We start from the raw sequence: 23334 nt of genomic DNA, 5'->3' as shown, positions 1-23334 counted from the left end.
CCCGAGTCTGTTTGATTCAGTGTAACATGGCGCCGTGTATTTTTATGAAGTAATATTAAAACAAAACGCCATATGTTCGCGTTGCCCGACAGTTTTATAGATTGATATAAACAACATGTCTTTAAGGCTTAAACAGACATTCTTTTTTATGATTAATAAGTGGCTTGCTAGAATCCAGTTTCTCGTACTATTAATATGTTTCTTGCTGTAACACATAATCTGCAGCTCGTTCCAACTCTTACCCTTTAACGAGACTACGATCGATGTATATTTAGATATAAAAGGATCAGTGTAAATATAACACAAATACTTATTTGATTTACTTATGTGTACTTTAATATAAAGTCGACACTTCAAAGAACTTTCAAGTATTACAATGACACAATACTCAATACTATTGCCTTTCTCGGCCTTAAATATTTTATTTTGTTCCAATACCAAACTAATGAAGCCTTTATATTTCTATTATCCTGACTCAAAGCTTTGTTTACATTTCTGAATAAATTATCCATTTCTCAAAAGCCATCACTTTATCAATTTCTGTCCCAGACTGAAACCCTTATTAATTTCTGTCCAGACTGAAACTTTACCAATTTCGATCATTACTGAGACCTTTATCCATTTCTTACTAAAACACTTATCCATTTCCGACCCACTCTGAAACCTATATCCATTTCTGGCCATAATCAAAACATTTATCCATTTCTAAAACTGACTAAACCCTTGACTAAAATATTCATCAAATTTCTGTCCCACACTAAAACCTTTATCAATTTCTCTCACTGATTAAAAGCTTTATCAACTTCTATCCCTGACTGAATTCTTTATCAATTTCGATCCCTGACTGAAATCTTTTTAATTTCTCTCTCTGACTAAACCCTTTATCAATTATTTTTCGAGACGAAAGCCATTTTATCCTTTTTTCTGATATAAGCACAACACTTCAGTATAGTATACGAGTGTCTCTTGTTCTATTATTGAAAAATAAAGTATTTTTTGTGTCATCATAAAAAACTCAGGGATATTTCTTAAAACGCCTTTGGCCAAATATAATCAAATACTCGACCATACAACATCATTTTATCGTATGGTTGCTATGTATTTTCGTATGAAGTTTTCTTCTGAATTGAAATATCTAGTAATAAAATCCAGAATGTGGGCTGTTTAGCCCCCGTGATTCATGTTGAAAAGTCATTATATTTCTGAACAGAATCCGTCGTCGTATTCACATTTATACATAACACATGTAAATCTTCCCGACATCGCAACAGTAGCTCACGTGTCACCTTACTTTGTGTACACAGAACATGAACATGGTCGTGTTTCACAAGTCATTTTTCATATACATACGTGTATCCGTATTTCTAAACCACAAACATACATACGTTGTATACGATCAACATGTAGACCCGGAATTCTACTGTTTTCATCCTGGCTATATGTTCGAACTAGTTTGTATGTGCTGTTTTCGTCCTGACTATATGTTCGAACTAGTTTGTATGTGTTGTTTTCGTCCTGGCTATATGTTCGAACTAGTTTGTTTGTGCTGTTTTCGTCCTGACTATAGATCCAAACCCATTACAATTAGGTATATTATCTTCGTGTGTATCCAGTTGCCCTTTTTCTGCCAGATTGTACTTGATAGAGTCAAATCGTCCACAATGAACTTGTTTACATGTTTGCACATGCAAAACATAGGAGGCTTACTGACATGCATGTCTGTTGAGCAACTTAATACGAAATCTGCACGCGTTGTTTTGTTATTTGATCGACCTGAAAGATTGATGGCTGACAGTCGAAAACATGATGCTTAGAACATTGGGGTACTGGTTGGTGCTAGAATTATCACAAATTGTGTCATTTTGTCTTCTATGCGTCTGGGGAGGTGAGTACACGAGAACTGCCAATAGAACACGTATATCGATGAAGACTAATTGGTAAATCATTCAGTAAGAAATTAGGAGTCCTGGTGACGTCATATTATTGCGGTCTTGTTGCTATTTTCATCTATGTTACATAGAAAAAGAAACAAGCCGTTTGGAAAGTCAAATGTCTCTTTCTCGGTTACATATCTGATGCTTGGCAGCTGATGGAGCCGAGAATGGGACAAAACGGTCCATGATCTCGTCTTCCTGTAAAGCTGAAAATGCCTTTGGTAGTGATGGAACCGCACACCTAAGATCTTCATCGCAGGTTGCAATGTTCGATATTCTATCAACTGACCTGTCACGACTCATTTCTATGAAAAAGTGCATTTAGCAGAGAGAAATCTTACTGTTAAATATCGATTCCCCTAACGGTCGCTGTCTACATGGAAAAACGTTTAAAGACTTAGTAACAACACTCTCCTACTGCAACAAACGGACAAAGAGTCAGTTTCACCGTAAAATTGCATATTAACCTTTCGATTCTAAACGGCGAGTTTTCTTGGCATTAAATTAGCGTTAAACAATGCACACAACGGAAAAAGAAATTAGCCAATCGATGCGATAAGAAGACAGAGGTTGAAGGATTTACAGTGAACATATGTCAACATGGCATATTACTGTGTTGGTCATTGATTTCATAGAATTTAGACAAAATATTTTATCGATGTGGTTCACAAACGGTAGCTTATCAATTACAAGACTAAAACCCAAAATCCATTCATGCCGATTTTAACAACAATCTTTTCGATTTAAAAACAAATCCATACTAACTCTATAATCATCTAAGTCACAGACATTCAATGAAAAGAAAGTTGATAAGAAGTTACTTTAATTATACATATTGCACAATGTTGAACATTAAAATATGGTTACCGATAGACAGAAATTATAGTAAGTGAACATGTGGGGCATTAATATCGTAGATAATTTAAGACATGTGCGCATGGTAATTAGACAATCAAATACAGGCTGCCGATCACAGAACTAACACCACAGAGGATAGCATCTTCGAGGGTGTGTTGTGACCAGTCAAGATGGTTCAATCTACGATCTATGGCTGAGTATTATGATACACTAGATATTTGAATTCTAATTATCCAAGTTCTGGATGCAGTTTGTTTGTCCTGGTATTCGGAATATCCTTTTTCCAAATACTCAGGAACACAGTTTAAGTGTTATTGGGAATTTCTCTATTCTTGAATGTCTTTAATCATGCAATATTCTATTTTTTTCTTCTATCCACATGAAACATCTCCATTGTAATGGTATAACGGTTTCCGTTTCCGGTTGACCTATATCCAAACACAGTACTTTCTAGTGATGGGTACCTTGTACAGATAATACTGGTGATTGGTGTATATATGAACATTTCAAAACATGTATACTTTCTCGAAAAATATATTAATGAAAATTGAGAATGCACAGCGTATCTAAAGGAATGTCTTTTCCATATAAGTATTATCATGTATCGTTACACCACGCCTCTTTGCACGTGCCCGTTTGACGTCGACGAATAACGGATCCCTGAATAAATCCCGCCATATTTGGATCGCCACAGAAGTATAACGTACCAAAAAGATATAATACTACCGAGAATACATGCAGAGCTTTCAACTATCAACAGGATCTTTATCACACAGAATAACAGGTCACAATTCCCCAACTCCTTATATGTAAATTGGCGTGACGACTGGTCATGTGATTCGTAGCAGAGGCAGTCATTGGCTTGATTTTCACAATGTTTGAAGGTGTACAGCCTGGCGATGTGGATGACGGGAAATGTGCTGGCTACCAGACAAATGAATATACAGACCAAAGACAGCAAGAAGCAGGCGGCCTGAAACAGCAATATCACATCATATTAGATAGCACTTAAATTATTCAGGAGAAAATGTAATGTTCTTTAATACTTAGTGAAAACCGTCCAGAGTTGGTATACATATCAAGACGTATTTCGGTTAATTGATTTTTTTAAAAGATTCCAAAGTCAAAACTCAAGGTCAACAGGGCTAAACAGCTGCGTAGAACTTGTAGGGACTAGAGCAATAGTAAAAAGAAAGGAACGAGAGAAGAAATCAGCAAATCACTGGAGGAAATAAAGGACAAATAAAAACCTTTACCAAAAGAACCGCAACTTAAAACAAGAGGAACCAAGCAGACAACAAAATAATGACAACAAAGGGGACAACATTTGTATATGAAAGGCATCCGCACTGAACAGATGACTGAAAACAGAACAACTTAACGGGAACGGGAACTGGAAGAACAAGGGAATAAAAAGAAAGACAACAACACGTCAAAAGCAACGATATAAGAAATAAAACACAAGTTCTGGGCAATTAAAATTGCTGCAATAAAAAGAGTAGCAAAGAGGTTTGATACGGACATATTAAAAACACGCGTGACAACCATTTTGTGGGCATTTCCAATAAAATATGTATCAAATGAATTTAAAGTTGTGGTGTAATAGTGGTGTGAGCAAAAGAGATACCGTTGTGCCAAAGAGATGAAATGATATAGGTGAGAACCGGTTTGATATAGATTAACACGGTATTGTTCACGAAGTTTCAACCACCGCCAAGACACGCCAAGAGACACCATGATAAAAACACTTAGTTCTCGTCAATATAGCATGGAGACTTATCATAAACAAAGCAAATATATAGAATACGAGACAACGAAAGTGACCTGAACGATAACACCAACCTAAGATCTAGATTATTCCGGTACTACACATATCTGAAGCCCTAGAATACGACACAGCAATATAGTAGATGTTGTAAATGACCTTTCTGGTTTCGGTCCGCTGCACCACACAACCGAATGTAACATTGAAATGATATGTGTTTAGATGACGATTACACAGTATGAAGGAACTATTTAAGTTTGATTTATACAATTTTATTGTTGCTCGAAGATACCATAATTCAGTTTTTGGCTATGAGATGTCGATAACCAGGCAGTTAAACTAGAGGTAGCAGCTTAGAATCTTAACCCCATGAACCCTTGCACAGTAAACTTGGCGCATCACTGTCACTGATTTATTTACCTTACATGAACTCCTTTTGAAATAATTTGTATGTATATATAGGTAAATGCAATTTTCACTGTTTGCAAATACCAGTAAATGACTCTAAAAAAGAGCAGCCGTGTACATTTCTGAGGTTCCGGATGTATCTCTCCCAGAGTGCATCACGGTACCTTGATATCATAGACAGGGTTATCTGCCTTAGTTTCAATTTTTCTCCACTAGGGTGCGCTCGCTGTGTTTGCGAAGCGAAATTTAGCAGAGAGTAGAAAAAAGTATTGACATGCAAGCCAGTTTACCCGATAGCTTTGTATTGTGACTGTTAAGGAACAACAACTCGGGTAGAGATTGGTTGGAATCCCACTCTAACCATATCGGATTTTTCCACTCTCATTATAGTAGCATGGCATGGATCACTTCCGCTTCCGCCAAAACCTATCGAGTTTTCCCCTTAGATTGAATGGTTTCCAAGGGAAAAAACCAGTCTGACAGAGTTTACAGAATGCGGATTTAATATTTATGGTCTTGTTAAACGAATTTCTGAAAATTTATCGAAACTTAGTAAGCATGTATTCCAAAACATTGGCACTATTAACATGCAGTGATAAGCGTACTTGACATAAACATTTAAGTAATACTTCATCAGAAATGCATTCTATATACTATCAATGTTACTGGGAAACTGGAACAGATTAGACAGAAGACATCCAGACGGCAATCTAAAAAAAATAAACCGTCGCTTATATCGCTAAAATCATCACAATGTGTTTCCACCTCCCTGAACACTTCTGCCATAGTAACCTAGCAAGCCCTTGATAACCTTGAGTTAAGGAGCGAGTCCCTTCCCGATCCATAGAATACCACCATTATAAAACAAATTGGCTGCTTCTGTGGCAAGGGATTTTACAGCGATCGGCTGGAATGGATGCTATGGAATGCCGGGATGTACAACCCAGTAATGTTTTTGGTAACGGAATATTTAGTTAGGTTGATATCAAACGTATAACAGATTACTAGGGCATACTGAAGCGCACCATGGTATTGCAATCAGTTGAAGTTTTGTGCAGTTTTTATGCCATAAATCCAAAGAAAATTCGTTTAGCGTCCAATAACATTTTGATGCCAGAGAAATTTCATTTGGTAGATATATGTATATTCAGATATTTGTCACAAAACATATGAGATGTATACTAGCTATTTTTGTTAAGAAAGTTTCCAACATAATTGAAGTGTTTTTATTGAAATCATTTAGAATGTCAAGTAGTCATCTTCAGCTTCAGTTTTAATTCTTCATACAGAATTGTTCAGCGAGTTTCATTAGATACTTTGCTCTATAAATTATCTTCTCACTGCGAATTCGATCTAATTGATTAATAAATCAAAAAAATAATTGATTAAATGAAGAGTTGAAATTGTATCAGATCAGAAAATTAAAACCCGGGAGCAGTTACGGACCCCCTCCGATTTTCGTAATAAATAAATGAACACGAAACGTCAGGAATCAGATACCACTCGCCAAGATCGACAAGATTAGATTTTCATACCTGTGCTTTGAACATGAATATTTCATCAAAATACAGATCAGTATCAGTCAATATTTAACTAGAATTTAAAGTTGTTATACTATAAACAAGTGTATGCATCAGACAGCCAAGACATTTGAAACTATTTTCATTACTTACATACCTGTCGGTATACTCTGATTTGAGACGTATTACAAGCTACCGGATTTACCTCCCCTGAAGATCATCTAATAAATCTTCCAAGATAAACGATTATAATAGTATTCTTTAAAATAATTTGAAAATGTCTCCAAGTATTTTTGTTACTCTGATATCTTCGTTGTAGGTCTTAAACATTTCTAAAGACGTTATACATCCCCAGTTTCACTGTTACATTGGTAAAGAAAGGTGGTCGACTCTGGTGATAAGCATCCCAAATCATGTACATAATATGCTAAATTTACCTTGAGTATAAAATGTTTTGTATTTATGTTACTCACATTGAGTATGAAATGTTTTGTATTTATGTTACTCACCTTCAGTATAAAATGTTTTGTATTTAGGTTACTCACCTTCAGTATAAAATGTTTTGTATTTAAGTAACTCACTCTGAGTATACAATGATTGGTATTTAGGTTACTCACCTTGAGTATAAAATGTTTTGTATTTACGTTACCCAACTTGAGTATAAAATGTTTTGTATTTACGTTACCCAACTTGAGTATAAAATGTTTTGTATTTACGTTACCCAACTTGAGTATAAAATGTTTTGTATTTAGGTTACTCACCTTGAGTATACAAAGATTGGTATTTAGATTACTCACCTTGAGTATACAATGATTGGTATTTAAGTAACTCACCTTGAGTTTAAAATGTTTTGTATTTAGGTTACTCAATTTGAGTTTAAAATGTTTTGTATTTTGGTTACTCACCTTGAGTATGAAATGTTTTGTATTTAAGTAACTCACCTTGAGTATAAAATGTTTTGTATTTACGTTACTCAACTTGAGTACAAAATGTTTTTGTATTAAGTAACTCACCTTCAGTATAAAATGTTTTGTATTTAAGTAACTCACCTTGAGTATAAAATGTTTTTGTATTTAAGTAACTCACCTTGAGTATAAAATGTTTTGTGCTGCCTATGTAATTCTCGTAGTCATTGGCACAGTGATATATCCCCAGAACACCAGCCAGGAACAACTGAAACAGTAAATTATCGGAAATAAATAACCAATAACAGAATCATTAAACCAGTTGTTTAAAACAAGGACCTTTACCTCAATATATCTATTTAATAATATCGAGTTTTTATTGTGTAATTCTTGTTAATTCAAGTGAAAGCTGTGTGGTCGTGCAGGTGATCCCAAACATCGAACTCTACATGGTTAGACCCTAATCTGTCCGATGCACCAATCGATTATCCGATTTAACACCGGTAATTCAGGGTAATACGTCGTTGAAATGAATGCAAGAGATAGCATTATCCTCTGCCAGTATTGGTATAGTTATATACGATAATATCTCTTCGGAATATGTAACTCCGAAACATTGGATCAACGGAAAATTTGACCTTCGGAATGTCGGACTGCGGAACATTGGACCTTCGAAATAGTGGATCTCCAGAATATTGGACCTTTGGAATATTGGATCTGCGGAACAGTGGACTTTCGAAATATTGGACCCTCGAAATATTGGATCTCCGGAATGTTGGATCTCCGGAATATTGGATCTCCGGAACAGTGGACTTTCGAAATATTGGATCGACGCCATATTGGATATTACGAATATTGGACTCCGGGGAACATTAGACGCTTACTATAAACATTAAAGATCATCTTTTCGTATCAATTATAGAATTACGGAAGTCTGTGATTCCGAAGACTCAATATAAATTTAAATTGTACTATAACAGTGATCGTGTTGGTGCTAAATTAATTCAATATATTTCTACTCATCGTTTTATCAACACTATCTAATTCACACATCCTCTTTTGGAAGCCGCTACTGAGAGATCCTATGTTTGGGGTTACAAGCTTCAGAAAGTATTCCTTTAATGAATCGTGATTCCTAGTTAATTTGTGTGTTTTATCTTCAAACTTCATTTAAAGTCGACATGTATCCTGCTCGCCTCTGTTACTGTGAGTGATGGCTGAAGCCGTTCGGAGGAGATACGGGAGATAGAGGAGATAGAAGGATCGAGGTAATCCGAAAGGTCAAGACAAGGAGTGGGCACCGTGCGTCAGGCAGCATGCTTTTGTATATCTTGGTAACTTACCAGGATACGTTTCTAAACAAAATAAACAGGTAAAATTTCCTCTTTAAATGTTTTATTTGTTATCATTTTTATGTGACGTGGAAGCTTTTCCTGTAGATGTCCTTACTCAGATAATGAGACTTAAGGATGTATGCTACCTAGTCCTGTAGATGTCCTTACCCAGATAATGAGACTTAAGGATGTATGCTACCTAGTCCTGTAGATGTCCTTACTCAGATAATGAGACTTAAGGATGTATGTTACCTAGTCCTGTCGATGTCCTTACTCAGATAATGCGACTTAAGGATGTATGCTACCTAGTCCTGTAGATGTCCTTACTCAGATAATGAGACTTAAGGATGTTTGTTACTTTGTCCACACTATGATATGGATGTGTAAGGATGCATGTAGTCTCTTCCTGATGTGGTATGGAAATTAAGGTAGATGTTTTCTGTGATAGAGGACATATACTACTTTCTGCCACGGACTTTTTAATACATGTGTATCTAATTCCGTGATCTCTCTTCATTTTCACACAAAGACGTTACATTGTATGTAAGCTTACTGAGCCATACAGTCTGAAGTATCTATTTTTAAAAGATCAACGGGATAACACACCTGAATGATGCATAAGAAATTGTGACACAGTTGTTAAAAGAACTCAGGAGAGCATCTATGTAAAAAATATATATATACATAACAACCAACGGTAAAATAAAAAAGTGTACAAGAAACGGTGACAGTTTCAAAGGTAAACAAGAAACGGTGACAGTTTTTAAAGGTAAACGAGAAACGGTGACAGTTTTAAAGGTACTTAAGAAACGGTGACAGTTTTAAAGGTACACAAGAAACGGTGACAGTTTTTAAAGATACACAGGAAACGATGATATATGTAAAGGTACACACCAAATGATAAATTGGAAATGAAATATGCGCGAAAAATGGCGGCATGGTTGAAATGTAGCAAGAAACACTACCTTTGAAAGGTAAACTCCAAATAATATATATTTTTAATTTGAACGATAATCATAAAATGAGTACGCCCCAGAGGCCTTCACATGAATATGATTAACAATATACGACTGAGTGCGAGTGTCTATTATTATATCTAACAATTTTAATGGAGTATAGTAATTGCCGTCGACAGAAAACGTCCACCCTTCGTAAAGTTGGTTGCCGTCGAGATTCACAGAATGCTCAGGTTATTTGTGATACCAGTATCAATACCTACTCCTTCAGGGATTCCCGCCTGATCGTGCACGTCCAGGGACGGGTAATAATATATCAACACTGAGGGCTTTCTTACCACACCCTTACTCACGTGCATATATCGCAATGCATGTGTTATCGCACACAGTGTAACCTTTGACGCTATGAGAGATAAATCATGAGAAAAAAACAAAGTGAAGAGTTTCTAGATTTTGAAAAAACACACGACCTATTGTATACGAGGAGGCGGAATAATTTCAGTACTCTTAAACCCATCTTTGATAGAAAAAAAGAAGTTTTTATATTACTGTATTTTTAGATACAAGATAAGTTACTAATTGAAACAGATTAAATCGCATGAAATCTTGACGTAACAGATGTTACGAGAAATCACAACTTCTTTATAGCTGATACCAAACTAGTGGAATATTAAAACGACAAAGCCTTAGAGAATTCCAACAAGTTTAGGGGTTTATATCAACTTTATCTCGGCCACCTGTCTAGCATTGTCACGCCTTGTAAATCCGGTATTTACAGATCGGAAGTAGATTTTAAATATAACATTGATGTAGGTCTGATGACTTTCCTTATTATGACTTTGATCAAATTTTTTTTAAAAATACACTGCAATGTACATCATTAGTGCTTATGTTAGATCAAATTACTTTTTTCAGTTATAATTGTAATTATATTCTTCCGTATCCGCAAGAGCAGGGTTGAGGGGGGGGGAGGTTCATCAGCTGTGTATAGCCCCTGTAGGAGCTGTAGATTTGCCAGCTTTGAGGTGTCGGTTGGACTGCAACGACTCGTCAGCCCTGACATTTCTATAGACAGATAAATCTAGAGACCTTCGGACAGTTGTAAATGGACCTCTGTGGTGTTATTGTGTTGTACATATCTACTGATCTTCTGTTGTACCTCAGTCGTCAGTCTGTTCATAACAAAAGGCCATTATATCAATATATCGTGTATACTTAGCACGCAGCGAGAACAGCTGGTGTTACCAACCCGCTGTATTGCAGTGTCAGTTTTGTAGAAATGTCAGGATCGTGATACGTGTACTGATGAGAGTTCAATGGGTCAAATGATTTCTAAAAAAATCCGCACCGAATTATCTCAAAGCTAATGTTATAGAACTAATACAACAAAGACTGTAACAAAAGACTCACAAGCGATTAGCACCTTTCAATTAGTGAAAGCAGAGTCAAATAATGAATTAAACTGCATCATATAGGTGTTTCGTTCTTCTAGAACTCGTCAGCGACACTGCATCATACAGGTGTTTCGTCCTGCTAGGACTCGTCAGCGACACTGCATCATACAGGTGTTTCGTCCTGCTAGGACTCGTCAGCCACACTGCATCATACAGGTGTTTCGTCCTGCTAGGACTCGTCAGCGACACTGCATCATACAGATGTTTCGTCCTTCTAGGACTCGTCAGCGACAATACATCATACGGGTGTTTCGTCCTTCTAGGACTCGTCAGCGACACTGCATCATACAGATGTTTCGTCCTTCTAGAACTCGTCAGCGATATACATCATACAGCTGTTTGGTCCTTCTAGGACTCGTCAGTGACACTGCATCATACAGCTGTTTGGTCCTTCTAGGGCTCGTCAGCGACACTATATCATACAGATGAAGCTTCCGAAGCCTAGGGGTCGACTTAGAAAAATCGAAAATGATCGCAAGAAAAGTCAAAATCTAGATTAGAAGATACAGTTATTCAATAAATTTCATAATTTTACTGTGTCAGATAAGTTTACAACAATGTTAAGTACATGTGTGTATTCTAAACCGTGCTGCTTTTCGAATGTACCAAGTGTGAGCTTAAAACCTGAACAGCGACAACTGGTTGAAGTCAATTTGTTCGTTCACATCGCTACAGTGAAATGGTCAGATTATACGATGAAAATTACAAAATAAAATCCTGAAACGTTTCAGAAAACTCCATGAATCCATATCTTATGACAGTAGGTCTAAGCTAAAGAAGAATAGTTTAAATAGCAGTACCTTTCATTTACACACGCCTGTATATACATTATATACGTTGAAGAGACCATCAATAATTACCTACATTCTTTAATCTATTTCACAGTGTTTCTGTGTACATGTACGCATACAGGGCCATCAGTTTACTGAAGATTTATATGGATCGTCATAACTGATGAACACACCATGTGACCCGTGAACACATTCAGACAATGTCGTTCATGGGGTCATATTTAATAATTCATGACGACATCAATCATGTTGATGATACGTGTCAGACATTAACCTTCCGTGGTAAATGTATAACCTTCCGCTGTCCGCTCTGTTCTTTCAAGACGTACCTATAGATGTTCCATCTTCACTAACTTCAGTTCAACTTCAGACAGTATTGTTGGCACACTTAGAGCTGTGTCAAAAACCATCAGTACAAAGTAATTACTGTGAGAATATACATATTACGTAGTAAAGAAATAGGAGTTTGATCCCAGAGTTATCCTACCTCCAGGTGCCAGCGTAATAATAGGCTGTACAATAGATATCCGTATCTCCGTTAGAACACATCCATTAAAACCGTGACACAGGAGAGAGAAGTTTTGTGATTAACGGAGGGTAGGTATGCTCATTACACTGCTTAAAGATACCAAAAGCAAATGAAAATTGAGATGTTTTAAAAAAGTGTATGACAGGATTGTAATTGTTATGAGTGTGCTTTCTTCAAAATAAACGGGGCATCTCAAGTATTGCAATGCATTGGTGCGAGATGTCGAATGCAGGATTAGAATAAACTTGGATATACTCGGCTCTCTGCGAAGGATATGCAATTCGACTGAACCCAAAACAAGGACACAACGCTAACTTGAAACTGTTTTCACGATTATCATCCATTGAACCATATCTCTTTTGACAGCAAAAAAAAGTGAAAGTCAACACCAAACACATAATTTCACGACTATCGTTCCTTGTACTGTACATCTATCGACAATGTCAAAACAAAACGGAAGTCAACACAGGAGACTTATTTAAGCCATGCCTTCTCGACTATTGTCCTAGTGCATCTATCACCAAGACAAAATGAAAATAGACACTTTACAGCTCTTCTATAATGTAATAATGTATCATTTTAACAACAAACTATAAGAGTGCCTAGAATATGCAGAGAACTAGGGTTTCCTTACTCAATAGGGTTTCCTTACCCAATCGCTTCTACGTGCCATAATTGTATACCATTAGCGACGGGAAATTCTCGTACACAGAAAAAGAACATGTTTATGCTATGTTTTTCCATCATTAGTTTCGTATTAAATTAGCATTCCCTTTATGTTCCCATTTAACTGGAAATGACGTGGAAATAAAGCTCGCAGGCTTAATGACATCTTCTATTTCCAATTCATCATTCGGAACACATCGGAACTCACAGGATCGTCAGAACCATTCAGACATAAAATAAGTATTATACATGCCACTAGGTATCAAAGTCTCATTAGGTACCACACGTAATTACTGCCATTACAACGCTATCACATCAAAGTACACAGAGACCGTGTCCAGGCTGTTCACATCAATACTAATTACCAACATCAATGAACGGTATATTGCTGTTTGAACCTGATATACATATAAACTTGGCGGTGGAACTTTCCCGTGTAGTTTTTTCATCAGTTGTTCTTACACGATTTGTTTATGATAATTATTTGGCCAGCACGACGAGAAATCATTTAAACAATGCTGACTAAATTGTCTTTCTTAAGTCACGACAACGGTTTTTATTTCCACCGTCAGTATCTGTTTCTTTTCAGTCAATACCAAACTGTATTCATCACCATTAAACTCGAGAATAAAGACAACAAAGGCTGGGTGTGGGACGAGTGGTTCTGAGATTATATCGTATCAGGATCACACATTGTGAATTCTGGTAGTAGGCTTCCCAAGTCGCCCTTATGTTCAGATTCGTTATTGACTCGAATCTATGATCGTCGTTTTAAGACATATTATCAATTTTCTAATATCAAAAAGTTTTATAAGTTTTGAAACTGGTAGTTGTAAGTCCTTACCGAATCTAGTGAACAACAAATTCGAAACCATTGCTATATTTTGTCATTTCAATAATTAAATTACAAGTTCAGGGACATCAGAAGTTACATGGTCAGTTGACTTAAGATGAAAGTTATATCATAAGCTTGGGATAATGAATACCAGTACTATCAAATAAAATCTCGAGATTTCCCAAACTGAACCGGGAAGGTGACAATAGACGTTGTTTGTGTTTTGTCGTTTTTTTTAGATAGCTAGCTCATTTTACACATCGTTTTTCACAGATAAGCAAGATCTGCTATCGACACAAGTTTAAGGTTATGTTCGAAAGGTGAAGGTCACAGTGTATTCCCTGATGAAAAACAGTGTTGTTTAAGCAGGCAAAGAGACAACCAAGAAGAGATATTATGCGAACTTAACAAATGGTCTGCTACCGTATCACACCACATTGTCAAGTCACCACCACAGTGACTTCATAATCCCATCAACTGTACTGCCACCGTATCACACCACCTTGTCAAGTCACCATCACAGTGACTTCAGTATCTCATCAACTCTACTGCTACCGTATCACACAACCTTGTTAAGTCATCACCACAGTGACTTCAGTATCTCATCAACTCTACTGCTACCGTATCACAAAACCTTGTTAAGTCACCATCACAGTAACTTCATTATCTCATCACCTCTACTGCCACCGTATCACACCAATTCGTCAAGTCACCATCACAGTGACTTCATTATCTCATCAAATCTACTGCTACCGTATCACACCACCTTGTCAAGTCACCATCACAGTAACTTCATTATCTCATCAACTCTACTGCCACCGTATCACACCACCTTGTCAAGTCACCATCACAGTGACTTCAGTATCTCATCAACTGTACTGCCACCGTATCACACCAATTCGTCAAGTCACCATCACAGCTACTTCATTATCTCATCAAATCTACTGCTACCGTATCACAAAACCTTGTCAGGTCACCACCACAGTGACTTCATTAGCTCATCAACTCTACTGCCACCGTATCACACCACCTTGTCAGGTCACCACCACAGTGGCGTTATTATCATGTCAATTTTCCACTTTATTATTCAAATTTAATTATAACTATTGTGATCTGCTGGTGACCTTGAGTCAGTCACGTGCTGGTAGTGGTTACGCCTTGTATATCAGATACAATATATACGTTTCAGAAATAAAAGGCAGCTTTGTATTTTACAGAGCATGCAATCATAAATATTTAGGAAACAAAATCCTACATGGCGTCAGTGGCCAGTTATGTAAATAAATTCAGACAGGTTTCGTTACCACAATGTTCACGCTTGGTTAAGTAAGGTCTGCTTTTATTTAAATATGGATAAACTTATTGAATATCTTGCTAGTTTTTATAAGCAAAACGACATACTTTGTAACTGAACCAGGTTATATTGCTAGCAAAATGGTACCACATGCGAGGTCAAAGGTCAATCGAGTTGTGCAGTCTAGTAAAGTCGGAGCGACAGTTCAGTAGTTTACATATGTAGGACACAAAGAGGGATAATTACCAATATAAATAATGAAATAGTTGTAGAAACTTGTTAATATATATTATGCCTGGTTCCTGTCAAGCGACTTTATGGGTACCGATAATACTTGTTTAATGGTACGTAAGACTCTGAAAAGATACACACATGAAAAAAAAAATGAAACATGAAGAACGTTGTTGCAACAAGGAATATCCAGGATATTTTCAGTAGAAAGCTGAGACAGAAATGTGACCTAAACGGTGTAATTTAACTTATTTTCATACCGAGCCGACTTGTCATATTTCATCAGCTTCCATCGGTACAGTCACGTAATTAGTACATTTCCGAACACAATCTGGTGTGTGTACTCTAAGAATGTTTCTATTATACGTGATGACGTTATTATATAAAAGAACGAATTTTAACATCCCTGAGTTTGTTAAAAAGTTACCGGAGTATTCATATTGTCGGTATTGGTAAATATCAGCTGCATTGTCGAGATAAACAGTCCCAGATGTTGACAGTAACATCGTCCCCATGTCGAGATAAACAGTCCCAGATGTTGACAGTAATATTGTCCCCATGTCGAGATAAACAGTCCCAGATGTTGACAATAATATCGTCCCCATGTCGAGATAAACGGTCCCTGATGTTGACAGTAATATCGTCCCCATGTCGAGATAAACAGTCCCAGATGTTGACAGTAATATCGTCCCCATGTCGAGATAAACAGTCCCAGATGTTGACAGTAATATCGTCCCCATGTCGAGATAAACGGTCCCTGATGTTGACAGTAATATCGTCCCCATGTCGAGATAAACAGTCCCAGATGTTGACAGTAATATTGTCCCCATGTCGAGATAAACGGTCCCTGATGTTGACAGTAATATCGTCCCCATGTCGAAATAAACAGCCCCAGATGTTGACAGTAATATCGTCCCCATGTCGAGATAAACTGTCCTTGATGTTGACAGTAATATCGTCCCGATGTTTATCGTATCAGAAGTTTGTGGTCAACAATTTGTGGTCGAAATCTTGAAACGATCGAATTTGGTGGCTAAATCTTCTTACAAAAAAGGCATATTCGGAAGATATAATATCGGAGAGTTTATCAAAAACACGACAAAGTCAAGTCAATATTACTTTTAGATACATTAATGATGACCTGTCTTTCTATACAAAGAATTGTATTTACAGTGTTCATCGTATATATACCCATCAGAATTGGAAATCAATGGTACTTCAAAAGTTCTGAAATTTGAGCATTCCTTAGGTTGGACGTAAGATTGAACAGGGAGGGGGCGGGGCTTACCACAAGATAGTCTTGGAAAATGGAATAGAATTATCTATACATAGAAAACAAGATACAATATAAAGATAACTTCAATTGTGATTACGATGTTAACTTTCCACATTTTGATGTGTATAAACGAGTAGCAAAGATAAATACATTTGATACAGGGTCGATAGATGAATATGTGTTTTTATAACGAATTTAGTGTTACAAAATCTATCCATTCATAATCATTTTTGTTCTGCTTAGAAAATCTGATAAACCAAAATCCGGATTTAATAATGAATAAGTAAAGATGACGTCGGTATCCATCAAAGGTTAATAATGAACGGCTATGGGAAACACAGAAAAGTAATTTCTGTCTAGTTACAGGACCAGAGCTGACGAGTTTCGTCCACAACATCGTGATAACTATACTGGCCCTCTTCCAATCGTCTGACGTGCAATCTGAATCAGTTAAAACACCAGTTTAAGTGAACTGTTGATTAGAAAGATTTCATTAGACAAGGTTGTCTCTTTTAACATTGATATGCGAGTTTAAATTTTCTTGTGATGGTTTAAAGACGCCACATATACGTTCTATCAACAAATATATGGGGGCCGATTAACTCTGGGATTACGGAGAAAATTTTACAGGTGAAGAAAAGATAAATACTAGATATATTTTTTGTATATCTGATGATCAAAAATATACTTTACGATTTTACATAGTTCTAAATCACATCACAACAGTTTTTAATTTTTTTACATGGCCTCGATCTTGATAACGGCTTGCCAGCCAAGGACTCCATCATATGATGTGTTTATCTAAATTGAAAGTCGGTTCGAAAGTCTGTTCATTATTCCGGAAGATCCTTAATCCGATATTAATGACGGACTTAAAACATCAGACCGTGAAGAATCAGACCTGATGTACAAGTTGTTCCGTCTGGAAATCTATAACTCCTGGTCTTAAAGCAGTGACGTCCATTGTAAATTCTGTTGGAATTAACATCGTATACCCATCCGTTAAATCGCTTGGAGCGACATGTCCGTGTACGGGATCCACACACGAGGTCCGTGTACGGGGTCCACACATGGGTGCTTTACGCCCCATTTCTTGGCTTATCTATATCGCTAATTTATTGTACACCTGACAGAGTAATTACAAGTTTTATCACTTTATTATAGCCTAGTGCTGCTTCTCCACTGCCCTATCTACTTTCAGCTCTTCAGAGGTCAGAGAACGTGTATAACATAACGCCTTAATTTAAATAATGTTAGTAAACTTTTACTTTCTACTTTAGATCTTATATAAAAGAACTCACAAATTATTTGTAGTCTAATACAACAGGTATCAATTCACCTTACATGCAAATATTTTACAATCAGATTGCATTGTCTACCAGAACAGATCACGTCACCAGTCTAAACAACGCTTTCTAAAACGATAAGCCAAGCAGTAAGCGAAAACTTCAATATTTTAGCAATACACAAAGTGTAGATCCTGAAATATATGAAAATAAGGTGGTTTTTTATCAAATGATGTCGATAAAACAGAAGATATTAACGATATAGCGACCTGTGCGCCTAACTTTTGAATTGTCGTCACTGCGGATTGTAACGGCCGAGGGGTACGATGGAGCAGAGATTAATTTAGCTTATCTACAATACGGTTTTGGCCAGTCGTTGTCCTGACCACAGGAATTATTTCTATAGTCTCCAATGTTTTTAAACACTTCAATCTATCCCCGGCTCTGAAGTGACTGAAAAACGACCGATAACTATTTTACGGTATGTGCGCTTGAAATATTACCCTATATCGTGGTACAGCGAGTTCAATGTTATCCCACCATCTAAAAACGATCTTCACGATATAACCGGATGTGTTTGTCCGGAAGTGGCAATTTCCGGTGACGAACTTGTCCATTACATTTGCACTTCCTGAAGGTCAATCGGCGTCCATCTCCATGACCTTCAAACTGAGGTATGCTAGTTGTATGACACGTGTGGGATTTCATATACCGGTACTATCATTTTTCATGGGCGGCGATGCGTCAACTGCTTTGTAGAGCTGGTTGTAAAGTAGTAGTCTAAAAGATGTATCACCCGCACAGGGAAATAGCTTCACATGTGGCACCGATCTATGTTTTTCACACGACATATATATACAAGGCAAAACAGTCGCACAAAACACCACTGCGAGACTTGGGTATGTTTGTGTTTTGTCGAAATGTATCAATTACTAGGAAAAACAATCGCCTGTGACAAGTATCCACCGCACGGTGTCGTGATGAAAAACAAAAATATCATCCAACAACCAAAATGGTAGACCGAACCAGTTGACGGCCAGATGATGCACTCGAGACTTCCAGGGTGGGGCGAACAAATGGTGCCGTGGAGATTGTATCGTGACAAGCGATAACTATCGGGCGTGTTAGAATTGTATTGGTTACACAACCAGTTCCATTAATGATTAATTCCTCAATTTCAATTAATAATTTGAGGTCCTTAAAACAAGTTTCGAATATAAGACGAGATATCAAGTTGATTTTTGAATCACTGATGTTAGCGTGAGAGAGTAAATAGTGAAATCTTATTGCATTATCACCACCATCCGGTAACACTTGTAAACGTGGACTAGCCTCGCCCATACATGGAAAGTGTACCCGGTACCAGGATAACAAGCCAAATTGAATAAGTGGAAATTCCCGGGGTGTAGGAATACTATATACGTTAGATTTAGCTGTTAACCTCAGCAATCAGACTAAACAAATGGTACGTGTTGAATTGGGCTGTTTTTTGTAATGACATGTTACAGAACTCGACTCCTGTAGCCCCGCACTGATACCCGACAGCCATGTAAAGATATCAACTCAACGAAGGAAACAGAATCAGTACGGTTCGGGAAGTGGTATAAAATAACAGCTACCTAAACACCAGATATTCTGATATATGTGACTTCAAAGTAATTACTGCCAATCTTTCACCCTAAGGTATATAAGCCCAGTTTGAAACGTGTTGCGGAGTCGTCAGGTCTATCTGTGTAAAATGTTTTGTGTTATTATACCTTGTAATCTCGTGTAGTTCTAACTAATGCAGATAATGTTGAAGTCATGAACCAAACCTTGTCATAAAATTGGATAATACCGAAATTGGTCAGTACGTCGTACACTTTATTAGTTTACGGTGTTTAAATTGTACTATGAATTTCTTTAACAACTTCCCCACTATCTTAATTAACCTTTGACGCATCTATAGACCAGTCGTCCAAATTTAGAAACAGATGACCGTGACCACGTGTTTACAGATAAAACATGTTAACTTACCGGAATTCCTGCCCAGAAGGAAGTTTCTCTGATCTTCAAGGATTTTGTAGAAAAGAAATAAAGATAAAATGCCGCCCCAGAAATTGTCGCCCCCACAAGTAACTGAAGGATGACGAGGAATAACTTCAAGGTACAACATTCGTGGCAGAAACCTCGACACGACTGTCGGTCATGGCGACACTTTTTCCTGGGTTTGTGGCATGAGTTGAAGTCTTGTGGGACCAGACTTTGGGGGACAGTCGTGTTGAGGCCGCTTAACATAGACTGTTGCATGTAGAGTCGGAGTTCCGGGGTACTCCGGGCTTGTCGATTGGACCATTTCTGTCCGGGGGCATACAAACTCAGCGACTTCAATGACGACGCGGAATGGGCCCTTTGTCGTCCGTTATCCATGGCAACAGAAGAAGCTGATGGCCAAAAGTATTTTTTCATGGTGATACTCGGCACTTACTTTTCTGCTGCACAGGTTTTGGATCAATATTTGTCAATAACAATCAATCAAAGGTTAACGTTTATGAATTTAAATTCCACTGGAACTGTTGACCGACATATGGCTCGAATCCTTCGGGATATTACCTATTCCTGCTCAGAGAAACCATTGTTAAAATTCGAGTCAGATTTCGATAAGATATCGACATCTATATAGAGAATTCTGTTGGGATAACACGTTTGTCATATTTACCAATTACAACAGAATGGCTATTTCCTAGTTTCCACCGATGACACTTTGGTTAATTAATGTTTGTTAATCAAGACAGACTGCATCCATCTAGAACATCAAAGTACGTCATGTAATCTGCTTGCTATTAATTTTAAAGACTTCACTTTCAGTATGTCTTCTCATTAAACACTTATTGATACGTGGTTCTCCGTTCGATAGTTGTTAGTTGACACATGTCCTTCCGTGTTTCACCTAAACCCAGTTGTCCGCTGACAGTTGTCTTACCGTTAATAACTTCCTCGTTGACACGTATCTGGGTTTCAGAAAGGCACTAACGTATTGAGACGTGTCCGTTGTTCAACAGTCTGACGAATAGTTTCCTCTTTGAACGTATCATATCATAACCAAAAACAAACATTTAAAGATGCCTTTGCAATGACACATCACTAAAGTACATCTTTCGTCAATGACACTTGTCAGTCTTCCAGTATCATTTCCGTGTTGACGTTTGTACCACCTCTGAGGACTACGTGCCCGAGATTCCTACAGCTACTGGCGCACACACAGACTCCCTGTTAGCTGCACGTCTGCTATCAAATAGGATGACTATAAGACATTGTGCTTATTACGTTCTCGCCAGTGTAAAGCTTTCTCGTAGGATACGTAATGTGACGAAGCGTGGATGCAATTTGGGCAATCCAACATTCCTGGCTATTGTAATCATGCAGCATCCGTGTTCGCCATGTGCTGTTAGTGTGGCGTTGTAACATACACCTCCGTATTGCAGTACAGTAATTAACGTCTCTGATAATTATATACTAAATGTACTTGCCTTACTAAATATACTAATTATCATATCAGTCCAGGTCTCGGTGATTAATGTATAATAATCCTGTCCGTGTGGCAATTAGGTAGAGTGGGTCCTATTTAGTCATTACACTTATAGAACTCCATAAAGATATCGTTCCTTTATGAGTCTGCACTCCTTCCTGTCCAAATGATAGAAATCAGAAAAGATACCCTGTAGTAATATTAGGACTAAGGTACGAGTACCCTACTGTATCGATGTGTACCTTCAAGTGTCAGCGTTACACCAACTTGACCGCCTCTCTGAGAGCGATTAAAACTTACCCGTCCTCAGTGAAATAGTTGTGTAATATAGGCACTCGTCATTTTCCGAGTAAAATAAAACCTTTTCCGTGATTAAATTCAAATAGTATATTCCATGGCACTCAAAAGAGTAATCACGCGTAGCAATGTAATCTTGTGTTTAAAGAAAAGAATTTCCATGACCGGAGGTCGCCGTGTATATATGTACGTATGTATACAGAGATAATGCGTGGAGAGTCGGCAGGTTGAAGAATGTAAAGTTTTACGTACACAGCTAAGTATTTCTACACCAGCCACGGATCACCGATACGTCCCCAGATAACACCACAACACTTTCTCCATAACTACCGTCCGTCCCTCCTCAGGCCCGGAATGGTACAACACCGAAGATAAACAAACAGACCGGACACCAGAATCCGTAAAATAAGTAAAACTAGTTAACGCCACATCATACCTATGTAGCCGTGCTGGTGTGTTAAATTATATACAGGTAGGATATACGGCGCAGGTAGAATGTCGCACCTTGAAATACCGGCGTCACACTATGAAAAGAAAAATATAACGATTTTACGACAGCTTGACGGGGAAAAAACGCTATATTTCACGTGTATATATGTATTCGAGTCGAGATGACCACAAAATGTCTGGACCAATGTATGGCTATAAGACACAGTGGTCAGTGGGCAGATCACACTAAAACTTTTGTCATTGTTAACGTATCTTTTAAAGTGTTATAACATAGTAATCACAGGTATGTTGCATCCTTCCATACCTCTCTTGTGAATAACTCAACGGTAGCATAAAAAACCAACCGTTTTCGCTTAAAACGTCTAAGTTGTTTTCCCAACTGCCCCTAGGTACCCTTTCTACCCCCACCCCGACTGACATACATTGTATATATACCTATTTATATTTTTGAAAATGCACATTCTGGACGCTTACGATCGTTTGGTGTTCATAAAACGATAGGCTGGTCAGTCTGAGTCAGGTTGATAAATAAGAAAAATTCTTTGATCTGAAGACCTTGGTAGGTTGATATATCTGACCAGGTCGTACCTGTTTTGTCACAGCTGTCGAGACTAGGTAAATACACCGACATAAAGCCAACATTAATCAAAGGTAGCAGTTAACAACACGATGACTGACATTGATAGGTTCACAAAACATAAAAACATACACACAGAGGGTGGTCATCGAGAATAAAATTTAGGAAACTATAAACAACGTCATGGATAATCCAAGGATTAGCTAAAAAACAACATCAAGGATAATCCAAGGATTAGCTATAAACGACATCACGGATAATCAAAGGATTAGCTATAAACAACATCACGGATAATCCAAGGATTAACTATAAACAACATCACGGATAATCCAAGGATTAACTATAAACAACATCACGGATAATCCAAGGATTAACTATAAACAACATCACGGATAATCCAAGGATTAACTATAAACAACATCACGGATAATCCAAGGATTAACTATAAAAGACATCACGG

The 23334-nt window shown here is 37.4% G+C and overlaps 1 protein-coding gene across 1 annotated transcript; it reads right to left on the bottom strand.

Annotated features, from left to right (window-relative positions):
* Positions 1-2740: 2740 nt before the first annotated feature.
* On the bottom strand, positions 2741-22165 carry LOC132555301 (uncharacterized). Its single transcript, XM_060219657.1, has 3 exons — positions 20059-22165; positions 7572-7658; positions 2741-3765 (listed from the first exon to the last, which is right to left on the bottom strand). Exons 1-3 carry the CDS (start codon positions 20488-20490, stop codon positions 3400-3402), a joined length of 885 nt encoding a protein of 294 aa, XP_060075640.1. The 5' UTR covers positions 20491-22165; the 3' UTR covers positions 2741-3399.
* Between the last annotated feature and the right edge of the window lie 1169 nt (positions 22166-23334).

This window comes from Ylistrum balloti, unplaced genomic scaffold (genome assembly GCF_031769215.1).
Source record: "Ylistrum balloti isolate Yb309-2 unplaced genomic scaffold, AGI_CSIRO_Ybal_v1 Utg370470, whole genome shotgun sequence".
NCBI lineage: Eukaryota > Metazoa > Mollusca > Bivalvia > Pectinida > Pectinidae > Ylistrum > Ylistrum balloti.
Note: the sequence above shows the minus strand (reverse complement) of the source record. Positions and strands in the feature narration are given on the sequence as shown.

Excerpts from the sequence above, each read along its gene's own strand:
- LOC132555301 (XM_060219657.1), bottom strand. The coding sequence starts at position 20,490 with ATGAAAAAATACTTTTGGCCATCAGCTTCTTCTGTTGCCATGGATAAC. Across the intron at positions 7,659-20,058 it reads CCTTCTGGGCAGGAATTCCG|TTGTTCCTGGCTGGTGTTCT; the intron begins GTAAGTTAACAT and ends TTACTGTTTCAG. Across the intron at positions 3,766-7,571 it reads CAAAACATTTTATACTCAAG|GCCGCCTGCTTCTTGCTGTC; the intron begins GTGAGTTACTTA and ends TTGCTGTTTCAG.